The sequence below is a fragment of the Phyllostomus discolor genome, chromosome 4, assembly GCF_004126475.2.
Source record: "Phyllostomus discolor isolate MPI-MPIP mPhyDis1 chromosome 4, mPhyDis1.pri.v3, whole genome shotgun sequence".
In the NCBI taxonomy this organism is placed as follows: Eukaryota; Metazoa; Chordata; class Mammalia; order Chiroptera; family Phyllostomidae; genus Phyllostomus; species Phyllostomus discolor.
Window position 1 is genome coordinate 194425480 of NC_040906.2, and position 22639 is coordinate 194448118.

Below are 22639 nucleotides of genomic sequence, written 5' to 3' on the forward strand. Positions count from 1 at the left end.
GTAGGAAAGTTATCAGTTAAAGGGTTAAATTTCAAAAGTCTATGTTGATAAAAAATGGATACACAGAAAATTCAGTAAATTCTGCTGCAGAAATCTCAGAAAGTGTGACTAACTTGGTCATGTTCATGTGGCCAAGTGTACTTCCAAAGAAGCATATACAGTAAATGTAGGGGTCCTCTTCCCCACCCCCTAATTTTTATTTTTAATAATTAGTATTTATTTCATTATTTTTTTACAATGAAACAACTTAATACTTGGACAACAACCCTCAACCTCAGTCCTGCATTTAAATCCCAGTTCTGCAGCCCACTGGGACACTGGCCTGGTTAATGGATTTGACTTGTCTGCAGCTTACTTTCAGATCGTAAAAAGGGGCCATTAACACCTGTACTGCAGTGTTGGAAGAATAATGTGAATTAGTGCAAGTAGTGACCAAGGAGCTAGTAGACGCCCAACAAAATTTTATTCACTTTCTTACAAGTTGGCATTTTCTACAGTTTTCAAGCTACTTGTGGCCTAAGAAAAATACATAAGCAATAGAAAAGTAATTAAATATCAGCATCTTATAGTTCTATTTGTGATAAAAATTTTGAACATCTAAAAGTAAGTGCATTTCCAGAAAAAAAAAATGGCAGCTTAGACACAGGCTTGAAAAACCTGCCTCACAAAACTGAACACACACACACAAAATCAAAATAGTGAAGAATGTTGCACCAAGTGTGCAACTAACAGAAGAGCCCAACCCTACACTACTGACCTCGAAATACGGTCAAATAGAAAACCATTTGGCTTTTCGGCCGGAACCGCCATCTTCCAGTAATTTGCCAAAATGACTAACACAAAGGGAAAGAGGAGAGGTACCCGTTACATGTTCTCTAGGCCTTTTAGAAAACATGGAGTTGTTCCTTTGCTACATACATGCGGATCTACAAGAAAGGTGATATTGTAGATATCAAGGGAATGGGCACTGTTCAGAAAGGAATGCCCCACAAATGTTACCATGGCAAAACTGGAAGAGTCTACAATGTCACCCAGCATGCAGTGGGCATTGTTGTAAACAAACAAGTTAAGGGCAAGATTCTTGCCAAGAGAATTAATGTACGAATTGAGCATATTAAGCACTTAAAGAGTCGAGGTAGCTTCCTAAAATGTGTGAAGGAAAATGATCAGAAAAAGAAGGAAGCCAAAGAGAAAGGTACCTGGGTTCAGCTGAAGCGTCAGCCTGCTCCACCCAGAGAAGCACACTTTGTGAGAACTAATGGGAAGGAGCCTGAGCTGTTGGAACCCATTCCCTATGAATTCATGGCATGATAAGTGTGGAAAAAATAAAAGACTTCTATACTGATAAAAAAAAAAAAGAAAAGAAAACCATTTGAACCAATGGAAAAAATCAGTGCACTAGTTTATGTCATGTGATCACAGCAACAGTCAACTCAGGTAAGTTTTGTGGTTATATTTACCTTACAGATGTTTCACCGTCTGTAATGTACCCAGGCAGTTAAGTAATGTACCCAGAATCCTACTGCTAGGAAGTGATAAAGCTGGGACTAAAACCTTGGCAGCCCAACTCAGAGTCCATGCTTTTAATGACTACATTATGTAAGCTGAAATTAATATAAAAACACATTTAAAAAACCCACCCACACAAAATAGGCACACACGTACTCTGGATTCTTATCAGGCTGACCAGACCCTGGTTTAAGGCAAAAAGACCAAAAGACTATCTGCACCCCTACTGATTGGTGGTGATGAGCCTTCTGAGAGCCTGTAGTCTTGGGCAGGATTAGCTCAACACATTAGCTAGACTGGGTCCTACAAAGTGGGCATGGCTGAGATATATAACAATGAAAGGGCACAAAGCAAAATCAGCAACCAGAAAAAGGTGAATGAGAGAAGTCCAGATGAAACCCACCACAAGCCTCCAAGAGTCCCTTCCCAGTGAAACTGCACACGGTGTGTTTAATTCCTCCAGCAACAAGTTGTGACAACACACGGAAAGGGTTGTCTACCAGGGTGGCTCATCAGACACACTTTTTGTCTGAAGGCTGGCACACAGCCACCCTCTGCCTAGCATGTACTAAAGTTCAAGACTCCCAGAAGGAAGGCCAGTGGTAATCATAAACACATTATTTGCACAGTTTAGGCAGAGTGAACAACCATTATCATTTTGGGATAGTTTTATATCAGCGCAGGGGACCATTTCCTGGCCAAATTTCCAGATAATAGCAAAAAGCCCAGCCTTGCAAACAGACTTGTCTAACAATAGGCAATATAGGCCTGTTCTACTAATTTTTTTCTGAACAGTGAGTATGAAACACTCAACCACCTTGATCTAAGATGACCCTATAATATCCTATAGCTCTATGTTTCTAACTTTTTATCATTTAGATTTATTCACCTTTCTCTACTCCCACTTGCCCACCAAAAAGTATACTCATCACAATTGGTTACTTTTGAAGAACATTCGCTCTGATTGCCAACCTCACATGGTCAGACTCAGGCCCTCTAGACAACCAAAGAGGGGAGAGACTTTGTGCCTGAGGGTGGCCGAGCCAGGGCTTTGTAGTAATCCAGCTGTAATCTCCTCCTCCCCGCCCCTTGGCACCGCACAAGACCAGCCTGTGAGCTGCAAAAGGTTTGAATAAGTTCCTAAGTGGCAAATAATAACCAGCCATTATAGGTTATGACAGTCATTGTCTAATGTACACATGTAAACATGAGACCTGTGCAGGCATTGTGTTAAAACCCGTGAATGAATATGAGCTCAGTTCAGACATATATCCTGCACTGAAGTTTATAGTCTTCTTATAGGAAAATTAAAATGCCTCATTAAATAACTTTCTTCAACAGTAAGACATAATCAATTACATAAGCCAAGGGTAGGCACCAAGCTGTGAATACAACAGTGAACGAAACAGACAAGGTCTCTGCCTTCATTGCCAGAGAAAAACAGAATCCGTGAGAGAAGGAGCTTGATCAATATCCAGAGATGTCAGCATGATGCCAACATCATGGAAAACAGCTGATACTGTCACAGTGCTGTAGCTGTAGAAACCGTATGAAGCTGGATGGGATAATTTCCTGATGCATTGTAACTATGCTGTTATTCACAGAATGCCGTGCATAGAATTTGAAGTCTAAAAAATTCCTGCTCTACAAAGCTCTTGAATGTTCATTCCCTTAAAGCTCAGCAGCAGGCATTGTACCCAATCTTTTAGATAAACATGGACCCTGGCCAAGTAGCTCAGTTTATTAGGGTGTTGTTCCAATATACCAAGGTTACAGGTTCAATCCTCCATTAGGACACATACAAGAATCAACCAATGAATACATAAATAATTGGAACAACAAATTGATGTCTCTCTCTCCCTCTCTATCTATCTGTCTATCCCTGTCTCCCCCCTTCCTCTCTCTTTCAAATCAATAAGTTTTCAAAAATGAACCCAATTCCATGTTGTTCTTCTAAAGGTATTTTTTAGGAAATGCTAGAAATTTTTTTCAGTATCCACTCATAAAATGAGGTAGATGCATTTTAGAGAAATTCTATAATAGGTTTAGAATCAACAATAAATTTGAAGAATGAGAAATTACAATAAGCAAAAAAAATGCCCCATCATTTTTTATTTGAGAAATTTGATCTTTCTGATTCTTTTTCCTAGACACACATTGTAATTTTTCACAGAAGCTGTGCTTCCTGACAGGGTTTATTTCCATCATTAGATTACATTTAGTTTTTCTTTCTGACCTGCTTTTTCTCATTTACATCCTTCCTTATTCCCTTTCTTCTTTTGCTCCTTCTCCTTCTATGCAAGTTTCTCTTCAGCACTTCATCCGTAACTGGTATCTCACATCCCTGACATAAGTGGCTGTGTGGTCAGTTGGGGTCTGAGGCTGCTACAGGACAGGTTTTCACTATAACTTTAGGAACATGGAGCAGCCTATTAAGATTTCCAAGTTCATTTTAAAGGTCGATTTCTTGCTGTAATCAAAACGGTCATTTCACTCCTAAAACAGAAGATTTACAATCTCTGCTGCCAGAGTCCACTGAGCTCAGAAGTACAGGCCCTCAGGTGATGCGTCTTGTCTGCCTGCCCTCCGACTCTGTCCTAAACTGAGGGCCAAATCCCACCAGCCTAGGAGACGGTAAGACCTTATTGGCTCCCTCCACTCTCTGGAATACAATTTATTTCCTTATTTGTTCTCAGTACACTCGCTACCTTTATGAGCATTCTATATTTACTATTTTGATTTCCCAAAAAAGCTTTCTGCATTAGCAAGAGAGCAGCCCAAGACAAACAACTTCAAATAAGTTGAATCAGTTGAGTACACAAGACGAGATACTTCACACAAAAGGTGCATGTTAAATACTGCCTGCATCGACCCAAGCATGCAGTCCTATCTTACCCTCTCTTTATTTTGCATTGTATTTACAGACCTGTTCCATTAAATGACGGATCTGTTCTGCACTCTGTAGCATTTTTTAAATTTATGGGCCCATTTTTAATGAAGATCCACAGTTTGGATTTACCATTTACAACAGAGTACATGTCTTTTGCTTTTAAACTAATTATTTCTCCTTATTACAATTGCTAGAATGCTGAGATAGTTTCCGAGAATTAGTTGCTTCTTACTTTTGGTCCTAAGAGCAGACACCCTGGCAGGTGCCTTTCCTTTTATTTTCATTTAAAGTACAACCACAGGGTCTTATTTCAGTCTTATTGTTAATGGCACAGGTTCACTGAATTGCAGATGAAAGTTATCCAAAGAACTTGTATCCATAACTCACAGAGAGAGACAACTGGGTGGTGACTGCCCGAGGGAGGGGGGTGGGGGATGGGTGGAGGCGGGCAAAGGAGGGGAAGAACGGGGACATCTGTATCAGAGTCAGCAATAAAAATAAAAGGAAAAACTTTCCATTCATAATTAAGCAATAAAAAAATCTACTCTGGGATAACACATACCTTGTAAGACAATCTTAAAAACCTAAATATGTAGGAAAATCTATTTTGCCTTGTATAAGGAAAATATAATTAAAGGAATGAGAAGCCACAGCAGTTTTCTTAATTCAAAATCCAAAACGGCTTCCGTTTTTAATGAAATAAATGCCAACTCAACCTCGCCAATGGATTTGAAGCCCTCATATAATTTTTAAATCTCTACTTTCCTATTGTGCCTAGAACTATTTGTTTCTAGGCTTAGATACACTTCCCTCTACAAGTCCCAGAATGTTGGGTGTGGGAGACAGTTTTTCCTACCGCTCTTCTATGTTCTCCAGCTGGGGCTCTGTACGTTAGCCAGACAAAACAGGAATTAACAGGTGAAAAAGCCTACAAACCTATTTATATCGATATATATTGATTTAACATAAGTTTTACATGGCATGGAAGCCTTCCCAAGGACATGGGCACCGGACACAGTGAAACCTGAGGGTTTTTACAGCAGGTTTGATGGGAGTGGAAAAGCAGTGAGAAGACAAGATAGGACAACAGCACGGGCACTAGGAAGAGTACACTGGGAGAAACCGACCAAGACCTGTGTGTGCATTTGGGCTCCTCTCGGTCTTGGAGGAAAGGATGCTGCCGCCCTCCCAGCACAGTAGGGGCGCCTCTCAGGTGAAGGGCTGTTACCTGCGTTAGGGGAAGGTCAGACAGTCCTTCCTCTGCATGTTGTTCCTCACATTCCTCCAACGTAAAATATTCAGTGCCCCACGGTGCCATATTTTGAGGTAAGTTCTGCAACCCATCACTGTAAAGTTGGATATGCTTGAAGATTAAAAACCATGACAGGCCTTAACTCAAGAGTCCCAAAAGAAATGTACTGAAATATCAGTCACTTGACTTAACAAACTAAAAAGGTTAATATAGGTCATTTCCTAGACTTATTATGTCTTGGATCAAAAATCTACTGTAAAATGTTAAAGTATATGTCAATCCACAAGACTCTAAAGCCGACCAACTAGATCTGTGTGTGGTGGGTAAAATTATTAGCCACCGAGGCTCCCCACACACAGCAGGGCAGGCCTCACACCACAAGGGGGAACCGGGGTGCAGGAGAGGGCAGTCATGTAAACCACTCTCTGAATCGTGTGCTCTGGACTGTGCCAGGCAGCGATCCTGTACCCAACCCTCTAGGAAACTTTATTTTTAATAACGGTAAGTGCCTAAAGCCCAATTTTAAAGACAGTATTGTACTTTACCCAGAGGCTTTTTCTGTAGTTCAAAGATATAATTATTTCATTAGGATAAGAATATAAGAATGCTAGGTAAATAAAACTTTTATAAACTTCTTTACTTCATAAAATTTTTAAGTACCACGGTCTCTCTATTACAAAAAAGTTCCTAAAAATTAAATTACTAAAATTTGCTAAGCAAAGTCACATTTTAAATGTAGAGAAATTTCAACAGGAATTCAATACCTTAATTCACTCAAGGCCACTGAAGGAAAATAAGGTGAAAACTCACAGCGAAGTAAAATATAATTTGATTGGAATTAAGATTATCATAGTAACCCATATTTTACTTGTCTCTACAGTGGTACCATTAGCTTCTGAAGCAGAGACTCTAGGTCATGTTTATCTAGTTTCTGGCAAAAAGTAGGCACTCAAAAGAGTTGAATAAAGGAATGAATCAATGGATGGCATGAACACAGACCAAACTCACCTTATTATCACATTAAGAACAGAAAGTACAAAGTATTTTAAATATTTGTTTAGATATGGACTTCAATCTCACATCATGGTCAGTTTGTAAATATCCAGCAGTAAAGACAGGGGGGAGGCCATTAAGGTGGGAAAAGAGGAGAGGGAAAGCCAGAGGGACAGTAAAAGGCCGGCAGGGAACAGAGGCACAATGAAAAACACAGTGTAAAACAAAGGGGGTGGGGGTCACAGGGAGAAGCAGTCTGGAAACACAGAAAAGGGTAGAAAAACAAAAAAATGGCAGAGAATGAGGGCAAAACCCGATAAAGGTGCATTTGTTGATAAAATGCTATGTGCACAATTGTGCAATCTGTAGTTCATGAATTTCAGGGTTTCAACTTTTCATTACTCATCTCTGAAGTGTGAATTAGCTGGTTAATTACAGTTTGCAGTTTTGGGTTTTTTCCTCTTATTCTTAAATTTGTCCTTGTCATAGTGGCAGTGGCCAGCACGGAAACATTCCCCTTGTGTTATGAATTCAGGCAGGGGACACATCCTGCCCCTTAGCTCTTCCCTGGGAGTGTCTACACGCCTACATTCTTTCACAAAGTGAAGAGCACTTTTTGTGATATAAATAAATACCATATAATTTCATTATTACTTAAGTTGAGAAATGTCAACAATACCTAGCACAGTGCCAGCCAGATGGTGTATAATCAAAATGATTCATATTTCTAAATTTTTTTTTGTTTTTTTCTTCTTTTTTATCTTTGTTGTTGTATTACAGTTGTCCCAATTTTCCCCCATTTCTCTCCCCTGTCCCACTCGCCCCCCTGCTCCCGCAGACAATGCCCACTTAGCTAGAGAAGAATATTAATCAATCTTATACAAAGGATATTTTGAAATGTGGTGTGCTAATGTTCAAATTTATTTCCATATTCAATTAACTACATGTACTTCCTGCTTCTGTGATAGGATACTGATCATCTGTTTCACTCTGCCTTGACTAATTTAAACATCCTGAATTAAAGGATAGCTCTTGAAACCACATCAACTGTAAAAGGCTATTATTCTGGCTGAGTACAATTGATTGACACATTGCTGATCTCTCTCTGAACGATTCTTTCACTTTTGCTGCATTCCTGGTCTTTGTTTGCTTTGAAAAGATCTGAAATAATAAAAACGTATCATCTATAAGCAATGATACACACAAGAAGCCCTATTGCTACACCTCTGGTAACATACGAAACAAGAGGTTGTTGGGAGTGAAATTTCAAGGGACAGAGCATGCTTCAGAAGGAAAGAGGATTAAAAAAATAATCCACATGCTATCACAGAATGGTGGAACAAAAACTGGCCAAGTCCAGAAAATAAGTCTATGTTCTGCCCTGGCTGGTGTAGCTCAGTGGATTGAGCTCAGGCTGCGAACCCAAGTGTTGCAGGTTCAATTCCCAGTCAGGGCACATGCCTGGGTTGCAGGCCACAGCCCCCAGCAACCGCACATTGATGTTTCTCTCTCTCCTTCTCTCTCTCCCTCCCTTTCCTCTCTAAAAATAAATAAATAAAAATCTTTTAAAAATGGTACAATTGCAATAGCATAATCAATAAAATATACTTTAAAAAAAGTCTATGTTCTTTCATCTTCCCACCTTCTCCTGTCTTTCCTCCTCTTTTCTTCCTTTCTAACGTTTCTAGGTTATGGCTAAGAACCAACTGTAATCATACAAGTAGCTTTATAGATATAGATATATTTCATTGTGAACAGCAAAATGGTTCCTGATCATTTATATAAACCTATTATTTTGATAACAAATTGATGGTGCTTCTCATCAGTTTGTCATTTTGAGAAACTTAATTTTCAGTCTTGATTGATCATTAATTTTAGCTTTAGGCTTTTCTTCCCTCCTAAAACTAGACAAAACCGTCAGAAATAAACTATTAAATCCTTGAGGAAGTTACCATTTAAACAAATTCTCTGGGGACTTCCAACTTAGTATAAATATGTCCCTTTGAGCTTTAGGACTTTATATATTGTTTCCACAAATTTAGCATGAGGAGTCACATCTGGTCCAATTAAGCTGCAGTAGCAGTGGGAAAACAATGTAATGTGGTTCACTCTGAAAGATCCTCTCATAAAATGCCTTCCTCTAACACCAACACACCTATTCACGATGATAAATGCAGTAAACAAGTCTGAGGCCAGCACATACCAATCGAAAAGCCAGCAACTAAATTAAGAAGATTAACAGTAATTGTCTCAGAAAAGCAAAACAGCCAAACAGGGGAGTCTTATGGAAGAAAAGGGTGTTTGGACAAGATCTGTAATCCAGGGAAAGGAGAAGTGAGACAAGCAATCAATACAATAATTCAAGATTACAAGGTGGGAAGAACAACCAGGCAAGATAAACGACAAGGTAAAAGCCTGAATAAATGTCACTTGAAAAAATGGCACAAAAGTGCTAGGAGACAGAAAAAGGTTTCTGGTCTTTCTTATAACTAATTCAACTTCTCCAGACTTCTATGGGCTAACAAACTTGAAAATCCGATTGGTGAAAATAAGTAGGATTCTTTTTGTCATTTATTTGTGTCCGCGTGTGTGTGTTGATCGGAAGTCGATGGTAGAACGCTCTGGTGAAAGAAAGTGGAGTCCTGGCTTACAGGGAGAAAACAGAGGAACCTGGAGAACTGGGAACAGCAGCTCTGGTCCTTGTCAGCTGTTCCGACCTCAGGGCAGTATCTTGGTAGCTTTGCTTCCCACTTCGCTCTTCCCTAACACGGAGAAATTCTGCGCACGATTCCTTTTCTCTCACAGTCAGAACTAGCTGAGAGCCATAAAGCAATATTATGGTGTAACTTGCCCAACATAATCATTATACATCTAAAATGCACTCCTTGCTTTCATTAGCCTTGATCCCAGAGCCCCGGGCCAGCACGCTGTCAAACACATGGTGGGGCCTGTGGGTGGAAGACAATCATTTTATTGTAAAGAGGAGCAGCTGTATGAGTAGATGTTGGCCACAGGTGTGTATGCCTGCGTGTGTTTCTGTGTGTATGTTTCTGCGTGTGTGTGTTGACATACCCAGTAGTTTTCCAGAGTAATGTTTATACATGCTAATCAATTCAGTTAATATTTTCATCTCTGCTGACTTATTTATCAGGACCAAAAGTCTATATAACATTCAAGGACAAAAATTAAAAGGACTTGGGAGAAAGAAGGATGAGAAAGGCATGTTGTGACTTATCAAAGCATGAAAATAAAGATCTCTCTTTTCCAAAACAATTCTGTAGACAGAATAGTCGAAATAGGGCCTTTATGATATAGAAATAGCCAACAGCAAAATCGATTCTCATATACAGCAAGGAACATACGTATTTTGACTACTGTTTCTTAGTCAATCCTCCCCCTTGGGTCTCATAACTATTCCAGTTTGTTCAGCCAAAACTGAGACTATGATCAAAGCAACAGTTCTTGTAAGTCAACTTAAACAGCCACAATGATTGACAAAGAGATATAAATATACCAACCCTCTAAAAACAGGATAGAAGCATTCCCCAGTTCACTCACTGACTCTAATACACTGAACAGATCCCGTGGTCTTCCCAAAGTGTACCTTCCACCACAGTAACCAAACAACACAGTGACTAGAAAAACACCCTCTATAATTCCTAATCTACCAAGACTCTGTTTTACTGTGTTACTTAGACTTCTTTACGAGCTGACTGAAGTGAGACACAAAACTGAAGAAAAGTGTATCATAGTTTTTTCCATTCATTTACTGATGGGCACTTAGGTTGCTTCCAGCACTTGGCTATTATAAATTGTGCTGCTATGAATATTGGGGTACATAGGTTATTCTGAATTGGTGTTTCAAGATTCTTAGGGTATAATCCCAGCAGTGGAACTGCAGGGTCAAAAGGCAGTTTCATTTTTAGTTTTTTGAGGAAACTCCATAGTGTTTTCCAGTGGCTGCACCAGTCTTCATTCCCACCAACAATGTACTAGGATTCCCTTTTCTTCACAACTTCACCAGCACTTACTGTTTATTGATTTGTTTATGATGGCCATTCTGACCAGTGTGCAGTGGTTTCTCATTGTGGTTTTAATTTGCATCTCTCTGATGGCAAAAGCTATGGTGCATTTATACAATGAAATACTAGGCAACAGAAAGAAAGAAGGAGCTCCTATCTTTCATGACAGCATGGATGGAACTGGAGAGCATTATGCTAAGTGAAATAAGCCAAGCAGTGAAAGAGAAATACCATATGATCTCACCTGTAAGTGGAACCTAATCAACAAAACAAACAAGCAAGCAAAATATATCCAGAGACACTGAAATAAAGAACAAACTGACAGTAACCAGAGGGGTGGGGGATAACGGTAGAAAGAAGGGGAAGGATCGTCAAGGAACATGCATGAAGCGCCCACGGACAAAGTTAATGGGTGGGTAGGATCGAGGATGGGAGGTGGGGTTGGGTGGGGCAGGGGAAAGTGGTGGTGGGAAAGTGGTGGCAGGAAGATGGAGACAACTGTATTTGAGCGACAATAAAAAAATAAAAATAAAAAATTTTTAAATTTTTCAAAAACCGAAGAAAGAGGCTATCTCAGCTAGTCAAAAAATTCTATCTTCTTTATTTATTTAATAGGAGAGAATAATTCTTCTTTGGTTGCCATGGCCATTGTAATATTGGAATTGAAAGTCTTATAAAAATTAAAATTTATGAGTCAGTATATTTATGCTCCATTAGTTACCAATCTATATATCTCATTCAGGCCTTAAAGTCCTTTCTCTTCATCTAATGGCTTTGCTTCCTATTTCATTGAGGCATCAATCAAAAATTGAACTTCCACACACTCTCACTACTACACAGACCTACCTGTATCCATGCCCAAAACTCTGCCCTCCGCCCCTGACTAAGGATGATCTGTTTTCTCCTGGATTCAGTTTGCCCTTGCTTACACAAAGATTTTGCTCCCGCACCTCTCCCCTTTCTCTTGTTAAGCATTAATTTGTCTCAACTGCATAGAATAATTTTCATTAATATCAAAACATTCTATAATAGCGGCCATCTTATAAATTACCTTCCACCACCTCATATTTCCTCATTTGCTGCTCTCTTTTGTAGTTATAATAATCCACCTTTTTATAGTAAATTACCATATTTTACCCACTTAATGACTTAGAAATCTAATTTGCCTAATGTACGATACAGTATTTCCTTTCTTACTTCCGTTCTTGTAGACACAACCTGAGATCCGACCACCAGGCCCTCTCCTTCGGTCGAGCTTCTCTCTCAGTCAGCAGTGACCAAGATACTTTAATCATAATTTAAATAACAATGCTATTGATAACACACAGGGCAGCACAGAACTCAGCTACTTTATATCTGTACTGATTCCACAACAGCACTATCAGCAAAAATTGTTTTCTCCACGAACTTTGGCAGATACATTTTAAATGACTCTCAAGAAATAAGAATTAAAGGCTATGTTTGCATTAGCCCATATTACTGTTAGAATACTAACATCTATCACTAATATTTTGATATGATATTGAAAATAAATCATCTCCATATAACTACATATAAAGTATGTCCATTTATTTTATTTAATATAGTTAAATGTTTCATATAATGATATATATTTTAATCATAAGAAAAAGAGGCCCTGCCCAGTGTGGCTCAGTTGATTGGAGCATCACCCCATGGACTAAAGCGTTGCCAGTTCAATTCCCCGTCAGGGCACCTACTCAGGTTGCAGGTTCTATCCCCGGTCAGGGTATGTACGAGATGACAACAAATGGATGTTTCTCACATCAATAATTTTCTCTCTCTCACTCTCTCTCCCTCCCTCCCTCCCTCCTTCCCTTTCTCCTTTACTCTCTCTCTGGAAGTGATGAAAAAAATGTCCTCAGGTTAAAATTTAAAAAAAAAAAGAAAAAGAGAATACCCATCAATTAACTTGATCTTATAAAATATGAACAGCTGTATTTATACAGGGAAAGAAACTCGTCAAGGAATCTCACACACCCAGTTAATAATACTCAGTAAAAAGCACTGCCCAATCAGAACTCAGTTGAAGGATCGCACTGTTTTCCTTTCCTACACAAGCATGAACAATTATAATCTTCGTTTTAATATTTAGAAAAATCTCAAATCATTCGGTCAGATGTAATCACCAACTGAAAGTGGATTCTTCCTTTGGCCAGTAGCACCATGACTGTGAGCTAGAGAGGCAGAAAACTTAACGAGGTGCTGTTGCACACGGAATTTTATGGCTATTCTCTGCTCTAAAAGAGCTTTCTTGTCAGAATTTCATTATAAATATGAGCAACATAAAAATATCATTATATGAGAAGTACACACTTATTAAAGAGTATTTGCACCCTGGCTATAAAATATGTATTTCCAAACACAGCTTTTTTAAAGTTGAACTGAACGTTAAGTCCTGGGCTGCAAAAAACTGAGGGGAAGCGCCATCTAGAGGCAGCACTAGCTTGCAGGCATGTGGTCCCTGGACCGGAAACCAGAGAAGCCGATAGGAAGTACAGCTGCTCAAAAGCCAATACATAACATATTGGCAAAATATTTCATAGGCTTTAGGTTTTTAAATTAGCTTTAATCTTTGATTATTTCCAGCATGGCCTTGAGTAGTTCAACCGGCTCACTTGGCAAATCGGGAAACTGAAATCTAGAACTATTACAGGGCTGCCCCAAGGTTACACAGCAGTAAATGGCAACGCTGGGCTGGCACCCAAGCTCCTCAATCACTCTCCAGAATGATTGATTTCATTCATTTTGGAGAATGTGCTGAATACAACAGTGTTTTAAAATGAGAGAAATTATTGCTTGAGTGTTTAAAACATTTTTTTAGTGTTAAAAACTGTTTACCTTTTCTTTTTAAGCCAAAGGGACTGCAAAGTATAAGCATGCTTTTATAATACATTTTCCAAACTGTCATAATTTTAAACAGCATAAAATGTGATGTTTATAAAGTCTAATTTGTTTCTTGAAATGAGTTTAACTTGCAATAAGTCTTTTCAAGATACAGAAATTACGGTCCCTTTTCACTAAAGTCTCATTAAATTAGTTATCTGTGTCTTTAAGGCAAACATTCATCCTTTTGCATAAAGAAGAATCTATTGAAGAGGGTGATGTAGTTTGGTACCAACTACAAACTTTCCCTCCCCAGCCTGAATATGGAAGTGAACTTTTTTTTCATTCTTTCTTTTATTGATTTTTTTTAAAAAATTTTAGGGTTATTCTATTAGAGTTGTCCCAATTTTTTCCACTTTAGTTTTCTAAATCTTATAATAGTCTGGTGGAATCTTACAATCTAAATGAGAGAAATAAAGAACACACTTAATATTTACTGAGCTACTATGACCAGGTGTTGTGTTAGGCACTTTGATATTTTATTTCACTTTTTTGCAGATGAATTGATTTCGCACATCTAGTTTGGCTGCAGTAACCCCTTTAAAACAAGAACAGATAAATGTTTTTTAAAAGCATACAGATAAAATCACAAGAACAGGAAGAAAAATTGCTGAATAATCTAGCAGACAATAAGAAACTAAATTGTAAAGCTAGTAGTAAAAAAAAGCTGGGAACAGACTGGAATTACACTACGGAATCCCCACCGGGCTCGGATGCTGGTCTCACCTCCTACTTCCGGCTGTGGGTGAGCGGATGGGAGAATTGGCTGGGAGTCTGTGCAAGCAGCAGCCAGGCCCACGGAGTCACTTCCCCACCCTCCTCCCCGGGAAACTCCCTCTCCAGTCCCGACAAAGACTAGAGGTTTATGTTCTGGGGGAGGTTAAACAAGCCTCTGGACTGGGGGACATGTGGAATTAAATGAGCTCCTAGAATATAAAGAACAATATTAGAAATAAAAAACTAAATAGCACATCTGAGTGATAAAGTAGATTGAGAAAAATCTGTCAAAAAAAAAAGAGAAAAACAAAAATAGAGACATGCAAGATACAAAACACACAGGCTGGAGTTCCAATATCTGAAAAATAAGGGTTCCAAAAAGAAAGGGGAGGAAATCATCAAAGAAATAATTCAAGAAATTTGCTTCTTGAATTAAATTCTTCCTACGTCTCCTTTAATTTAAAAAATAGTAATAAAAAAAAAGGAAACTCACTTTCAGACAAATACCTGACTTTGCAGAGTTAAAAAGTCTACTCACTGAGACCTTAGAAAGATGGATAAAACCAGAACCACATCTAGACACACCGTCATGAAATTTCCTCATACCAGAAAGAAAAGATTCTACAGGCTTGGGGACTTGGGGGACAAATCAAACATAAAGGATCGGGAGCTATAATGGCTTCCACATCTCAATGGCACCCCTGACAGCTATACAGTCTTCAAAGGTGTGGACATCTGTGGCCAGTTTAGGGGTGTTAAATAGCATTTACATGGGTGTACGAACAAACAAGCGAAACACTGATCTTCTCAAAATTGTGGGGTAACTAAATTGGGAGGATTGAACAATAGAAAAAATGTAACTGAGATTTTGGGGGGGAGGAGGGGAAAAAAGAGGTAAATCTTCATATTTCCTTGTGTGAAATGAATAGATAATACCTAAAACTAAAACCAAGAAGTACTCATATAGTCATATTATACCTGTTGTACAGGCTAATTATTAAAAATACCTCTTTTCATTCTCAATATTTTACCCTTTGCAACAGCGTGGTTGGACCTGGAGAACATTATGCTAAGTGAAATAAACCACTCAGAGAAAGACAAATCCCATATAATTTTACTTATCTGTAGAATCTAATGAACAAACTGAACTAACAAGCAAAATAAGAGACGGACTGATAGAGAGCAGGCAGGCAGCTTTGGGGTGAGGAGAGGGTGGAGGGATCGAACAAAAACAGAAAAATACTCAAGGAGAGGATAATGTGAAGAATGCAGGGGAATGGGGGTTGGAAGGTCAATGGTAATGGAAAAAATACAATGAAAATAAACTATTAAAAATACCTTTTCTTACTCTCAAGATCATCCTCATTGGACAAAACTATTTGGTCACCTTAATATTGCCTCTCCAGCCTCTGTGCACTTGCCCTTGTTAGTCTCCTTATCTTGATTTTCCTCTTCCAAAAGTCCTTCCGGAGCAAAGAACCCTGCACATTTCTGCACAAGTTCTATTCATAAAAATGTCCTTGAACTAAAACCTTTTCCCCCTATACCTCAAACACTCACATACAATGTCACTGTAACAATGATCTCAGTCTATTGCAGCTGTTTACACGATTGTCTTCCCCGAGAACATGAGTTCCTGAGAGCGGGGATCACTGTCTCCCCGCCTCTCGTTGCTGAGCACTGAACATGGGCTACACGATGTAACCCACACAATAAAACCACACACAAAAAAACCCCACAGATGTAATTCTGTCCCCGTGTTCTGACTAAAGGGTGCAAGTGTGGGACTGCAAACTCTTAGGTGAGTTTGGGTGTCTCTGTCAACATGGGCACTCAACCGCAGATAACCTATTCTCTGGGGTGTGTGTGTGTGTGTGTGTGTGTGTGTGTTTCAGCACCTAAGGTAAGTTCGCACATTATTTTAGCTTTATACGTGATCAAATGAAAATGGCAAGCAGATAACAATGACATGTTTTCAGTTCAATAATAACACATACGAATGTCTTCTCAGCTCTTTTGAACTGAATTCGCAGTGTTATCTTGCCCAGTTTCAAGTGAGGATGAATTGTGACCAGGATTTCTAAGGGGAGTTAGATGGAAATGACTGGAAGTACTCGAAAATCTCCCCCTTTTTTACTCTAAATTACTGTATTTATTGGACTAATCACAGAAGTTCTCAAACATTTATGCCCATTAGAATCACACGAACAGACTGGAAAATAAAGATTCCTGGACTCCTTAGTGAGGCCCACAAATTTGAATTTTTTTAAAAAAATCCATCATTCAATTGATTTTTATTTTTTAAAATAAATTATACCACCCAATTGATTTTTCAGTTGGGGACTCTGAACTGTCCCCAGGGGCTCCTTCAAAGCAAAGAGAGGGCACCAGGTCCACTGTACACAATTGCTGTTTATCACCGAGTCCACAGTTATCTCTGCTGTAGAGACAAATAAATACAGGAACAAATAGTACCGTTAACTCCAAAACCATGATGAGTCTGAGATTCTGTCCCACATACATGCATGTGTGTGTGTATTATTATTACATATACATCTATGACATAGACTTATACATATATGCTATTTAGTGTATATTAAATGCTATATTCTACATTGCATATTATATATTATGATTATGTATATTTACACTTGGTATATAATATATTCATAATATATAATACACATAGACACATACTTACATATTTATTGTATATTAAATATATAATTACATCCTCAAGGAGAATAATAACAGGTTGAATTACCTAATAAATCAGTGGGATAAAGACTTGATATAAAACTAAGTTGCTTTAAAGAAAATAAAGAAATGTAACTTTTTTTGCATAGTTGAAAACATGAACTATGATCCAAACCTCACATACAGCTATGATACTGACTGTGAAGCTGAAGAAATACCTTCCTTAAAAACATCTACTTTAGGCACAGAGGCTGTCAAAGTGACAGGCGTGCCCCACACAGGTCCTCCTCTTTCCATCCGGGGCGGGGTGGCACAGCGCCCAGGCTGACTGTTTCCTGTCTGTACAGGGGGGCACGACCCATTGTCCACAGGCACCCCCTTACACCAACACTCTGACAGGTAAGAGGCTGCTAATGGCAATGCCAGCCACGTTTAACACTCCACCTACTCTTTTATACAATGAACATGAACAACTCGGTATAACCAGCTATTTGAAAAACTAACAACACAAAAGAAAAAGATCAAATGAACAGAAAACTACTGACAAGGTAGATCCAGTAAGAGATGAGAACTTTTAGATCATTTTCAATGCTATTCTAAGACAGATTAAATAATATATTCATTCATAAGCTGAAACAAACTAATATGCAAGAAGAGAATAAGAGAATAAGTCAGAGTCCATACAAATTATGAATTTAATTATAAAATTAAAAAAAAATAGTTGAGTTGGAAAAAAGTGTAAAGTAATAAAAGCAGATGGTGAAATTTTTTTAGAAGTCCAGAATATTATATAAATCCATAAACTCTAACATTCATCTCAGGAGTGTCTTTATTGACAGAATAAAGACAATAAAAGGGAGAAATAATCAAATAGAAGAAAAGCCCTAGACCCTAAGACATGACTTTTCAGATAAAATGATTCAGCAAATGTAGTTCAAGATAAATAAAAAATAACTCATAAACACATCCTCATTAGATGTCCACACATCTCAAAGGGTGCTCCTTCCCAATCTTTCCTCTGCATCCCCTTCTCCTTGATCTCTGAATGTTGTGGCCCCAAGAGCCTCTATTCTCACTTCTTTTCTATATTACACTCTGTTGCTAAATGATCTTATCTTCTCTCATCACTTTGAATGTCACCTATTTTCTCTCTCCATTTCCAGCCTCTCCCCAAAGCTTCACACATCAAATTGATTTCCTTTCTGCAATCTAACATACATTTCAAAAGGTAATAGCTGAAACAGAATTTTTATCTCAAACCCTATTCTAAATTACTCATCTCCTAGTCTTCTCCATCTCAGTAAACAGCAACACCATTAATCCAGTTGCTCAGACCACAAAACTATGAGTCGTTCTTAACTACTTGATTACTCATGATCTGCATCCTATCCATCTGCAAGAACAAGATCTAGCATGAATTTATTAAAAAGATGCATCCAGGAAGATTATTGATTTCCTAACACTATGATGAAGTTGAATTCTCTCTCTCTCCTATCCATCACTCTGTTAGTATTAATTCTCTCTCTCATTCAAAGCAATATAATGTTCAAGAACATGAGAATGCATCCCTTTGTCTATAATACAAACACTACATGTTCTACACTAAGTAACATATACATAGTATTCTATATGTTGGATATTGGTTTGAAAATTGAAATCATCAAAATGTGAAATACTCATTTATATTTACTAAATTAAATGTAAATTCTATAAACCTGGAAATGTAGAAGTAACTAAAAACAGGAGTTCATTGGTGAAAATAGATGTGGAGAAATATAGAAGAGCAATACATTTTGGATCTTACGCAGTAGAAAACCAAGAGGCACTGCCAAAAATTTATGGGTCGAGAAACAGAATGTTTATGAACTTAAGTAACAAAAGAAATTTTTTTAAATGAGTCTGGTAGGGACGGGGAATGGGACAAAAGAACAAGTATATGAGAGCTAAGTTTTTCTCACATCATAGAGAGAATCAATAGCTATTTTTAAATTGGTGCACTAGCAAATACAGTACATGCACATTATTTAAGACTTGAATTTAACCTCCAGAGAAACCAATGGTAAATGGGTGAATATAGCTGTTTCCGATGAGTGGGGATATAGGAAAATGCAGTAAGCCTTCCTTTTCATTTAGCATCCCTTGTGTTTGAATGTTTAATAAGGCATATATTGCTGCTATAATAATTAAATAAACAAATATATAAAAGTGAATGTGTTAATATATAATAGAGCAAATGATCACATCCAATCTAGTTTTATGTCTAGATTTCCACCCATGTTTATCTGAATAAGATTTTATAAGGAGACACCCATTTTTGTTTCATCAGAAGCATAAAAGATATAAATACTGATCTAGGATATTTTCTCCCAGTTTTTATTTTTAATCAACTCAGTGCAAAACTTGTTTAACTACTGTCTGGTCAAAAAATGTGGATGCCAGGGTATGAACTTAATGAAAAAACTCATTAAAAGGATCCTTCACGTCTAGAACTGTAAAAGGTCACACAGTGATTCATGGTAACTTGTCCCCTCAAAGACCTGCAGGACTGTGGACCCCTCTGAAGGGAGACACGGCAGTTTTAAATGCAGTAAATATCCCCATTGTCCTAATGCTACCCCTTGTCCTATTTCTATGTTTATAAACATGGCACTATTTTTACCTTGAGTAATGCATGGCTTGGTGACCTGCAATATTAAAATAGAAGTCTGTTGTGTGCTTCATCTCATTGGTGTGCCCAGTGGCCTCGATCCAGTGTCCTATTGGGAGACAATAAACACCATCCACCAAGTTGTTTTCATTATAAGTGCAGCAGCGGTCATGGTGAGGCCCATTGCCTGGAACAAGAAGAAATGAGAAACAGAGCAATTAAATAAAAGTTTTCCTTAAACAGCCGCAAAGTCACTGGCACACAATTAATAGTAAGATGAAAATAAATATAAAACTGCATAATCTACACACTTCAATATTTTTTAAAAAATAGATGAGAGTGAGGGGGAAAACAGTGGAAATTTGTAAAATGTTAGTTATGAATGTCATAGAGTTCTGAGTTCTTTTGAGCATGTGGACATTTCCAAAAGCATATTAACTCTTCAGAATTTTGTGGTACTTCTCAGTACCTTAAGAGTTTCTTGTAGATTATTTTACAGCCTGATAAACTGCTGAAAATGTTTCTTAAAGCAATCACCATTCCTGTCTTACATACTTTTAATTTTCTGGTGTATAAATTCATGGTTAAAATCACCAATAGGTCTTCCAGTCAGGATGGCAGTGTAGGTAAGCACGTCTCATCTCCTCACACTACCACATCAAAATTACAACTAAACTAAAGAACATCTATCATTCAGAACCACTGGAAATTGAGCTGAGTGGAAGTCCTACAACTACAGAATTAAAGAAGAAACCACATGGAGACTGGTAGGAGGGTTGGACACTCAGAACAGTCTGGTTACACACCCACACACGGTGGATAAATTCAGGAGGAATATCTCAAAAGCAAGGGGTCCCAGCTCCACATCAGCCCCTACAGCCTTGGGTTCCAGTGCCAGGAAAACAAGTCTCTATAACTTCTGGCTGTAAAACCAGCAGGGATTGAGGCTGTGGAAGACAGAAACTGCTGGAGTCTGAAGCAGCTCCGCTTGAAGGGCCAATGCACAGACTTACTCAACTCACTCCCGCTGAGCTCCAATGCCAGTGCACCAGATTGAAAGGCATAAGAAATACATGGGGAGGAATGGAATTGTCTGGCATCAGAGCAAGAGTTGGGGGGGGGGGGCAGCTTTCTCCCAGACAGAAATGCTGGCAATGACTACTATTCCTTTTCTAAGCCCTCCCCGCACAGACCCAGCAGGTGGGGGCCATATATGAGACTCCATCGACCTGGCTACACTGTTTGCTCCACCCTGGTGATTCCTTGTGGCCCTGCCCCACCCAACTATCAGGTCCACACAAGCTGTTTCCAGTGGCTTTTCCATCTGAATGACTTGCCTTGGCCCATGCTTCCAATTCTCCTAAATTCTCTCAAATAGGCAGGATCTGGCTTCAGCAAGCCCCATTACTCTTCCTCAGTTATCCCAGGCCCAGCACTACAGCAGCCAGCCTTGGTTCACAGCTTGGCCTCCCCGGGCACCTCCAAGCCCAGCACAAAGTAGCAGCTGTCTGCAGATTGCTTTCTAGCTAATGCTTTGTGACCCCAAATAGAACACAAGCAGTGGCTGACCTTAGACATGCCAAAAGCAATCAAGGCTCAACTACAAGAGGAGCATGCACACAGTCCATACAGTGAGCATACCTTAAGTGTCCAGCTTGGGTGATAGGGGAGGCTGTGGCACTGGGCCTTCAGGACACCTATTATATTAAGCCACTCTATCAAGCCTGGGAGATGTAATAGCTCTACCTAATATATAAAAAACACAGGGAGGCTGCCAAAACACAGGGAGGCTGCCAGACAAAGGAACACAGCCCAAATGAAAGAGCAGATCAAAACTCTAGAGAAAGAACTAAAGAAAATGAAGAAAAGCAATCTATCAAATGTAGAGTTCAAAATACTGGTTATAAGGATTCTCAAGGAACTTAGTGAGGACTTCAACAGCATAAAAAAGATCCAGTCAGAAATTAAGAGTACACTAATTGAAATAAATAGCAATTTACAAGGTATCAACAGTAGAGTGGATGAAGCCAATAATCAAATCAGCAATTTGGAACATAAGGAAGCAAAAAAAAAACGACCAATCAGAACAGCGAGGAAAAAAATGAATTAAAAAAAACTGAGGATAGTGTGATGAGCCTCTGGGACAACTTCAAGCATACCAACATTCACATCATAGGGGGGCCAGAAGGATAAGAGGAAAAACAAAAAATTGGAAACCTATCTGAAAAAATAATGAAAGAAAACTTCCCTAATTTGGTGAAGGAAGTAGACATACTGTCCAGGAAGCACAGACAGTACCAAACAAAATGGACCCAAAGAGCCCCACTCCAAGACACATCATAATTAAATGTCAAAGGTTGAATACAAAGAGAGAATCTTAAAAACATACAAGGGAGCCTCCATAAGATAGCTGATTTCTCAAAAGAAACTTTATAGGCTAGAAGGGATTGGCAAGAAATATTCATAGTGATGAAAAACAAGGACCTACAACCAAGAACACTCTTCCCAGTAAAATATCATTTAGAATCTAAGGACAGATAAAGAGCTACCCAGACAAGAAAAAGCTAACAAAGTTCATCATCACCATGCCAGTAGTAAGTAAATAAAGGGTCTTCTTTAAGCAAAAGAAGAAAAAGATAAAAAATATGAACAGAAAATGGCAATAAATACATATCTATCAACAACTGAAACTAAAAATAAAATAAACAAGCAGAACAGAAACAGAATCATAGATACAGAGAACATTTTAATGGTAGCCATATGGGTGGGGTTGAGTAAAAAGGTGAAGGGATTAAGAAGTACAAATTGATAGTGGGGTTATAAAGTGCAGCACAGAGAAGAGAGCAGACAAAGAACCAGTATGCAGGACCCATGGCCGTGGACAAGGATGTGAGGATTGCCTGAGGGAGTGGAAGGGCTGGCTGGAGGGGGACAAAGGAGGAAATTTTGGGACAACTGTTAATAGCATAAACAATCAAATACAATTGTTTTAAAGTAAAAGGTAAATT

At 38.6% G+C, this 22639-nt stretch overlaps 2 protein-coding genes across 4 annotated transcripts in view; one reads left to right on the forward strand and one right to left on the reverse strand.

Moving 5' to 3' along the window:
* EPM2A (EPM2A glucan phosphatase, laforin) overlaps nt 1-22639 on the reverse strand; it is an 83144-nt gene that overhangs the window by 33203 nt on the left and 27302 nt on the right. For all 3 annotated transcript variants that reach the window (XM_028510720.2, XM_036024849.1, XM_028510721.2), the window contains exon 2: nt 19644-19818. In XM_028510720.2, the coding sequence (XP_028366521.1) occupies nt 19644-19818 (175 nt within the window). The remainder of the gene's footprint in view (nt 1-19643; nt 19819-22639) is intronic.
* LOC114495442 (60S ribosomal protein L21-like) lies at nt 778-1358 on the forward strand. Its single transcript, XM_036024850.1, is given in 2 exon segments — nt 778-905; nt 908-1358. Coding segments are annotated over 2 exon segments (480 nt in total). The 5' UTR covers nt 778-829; the 3' UTR covers nt 1312-1358.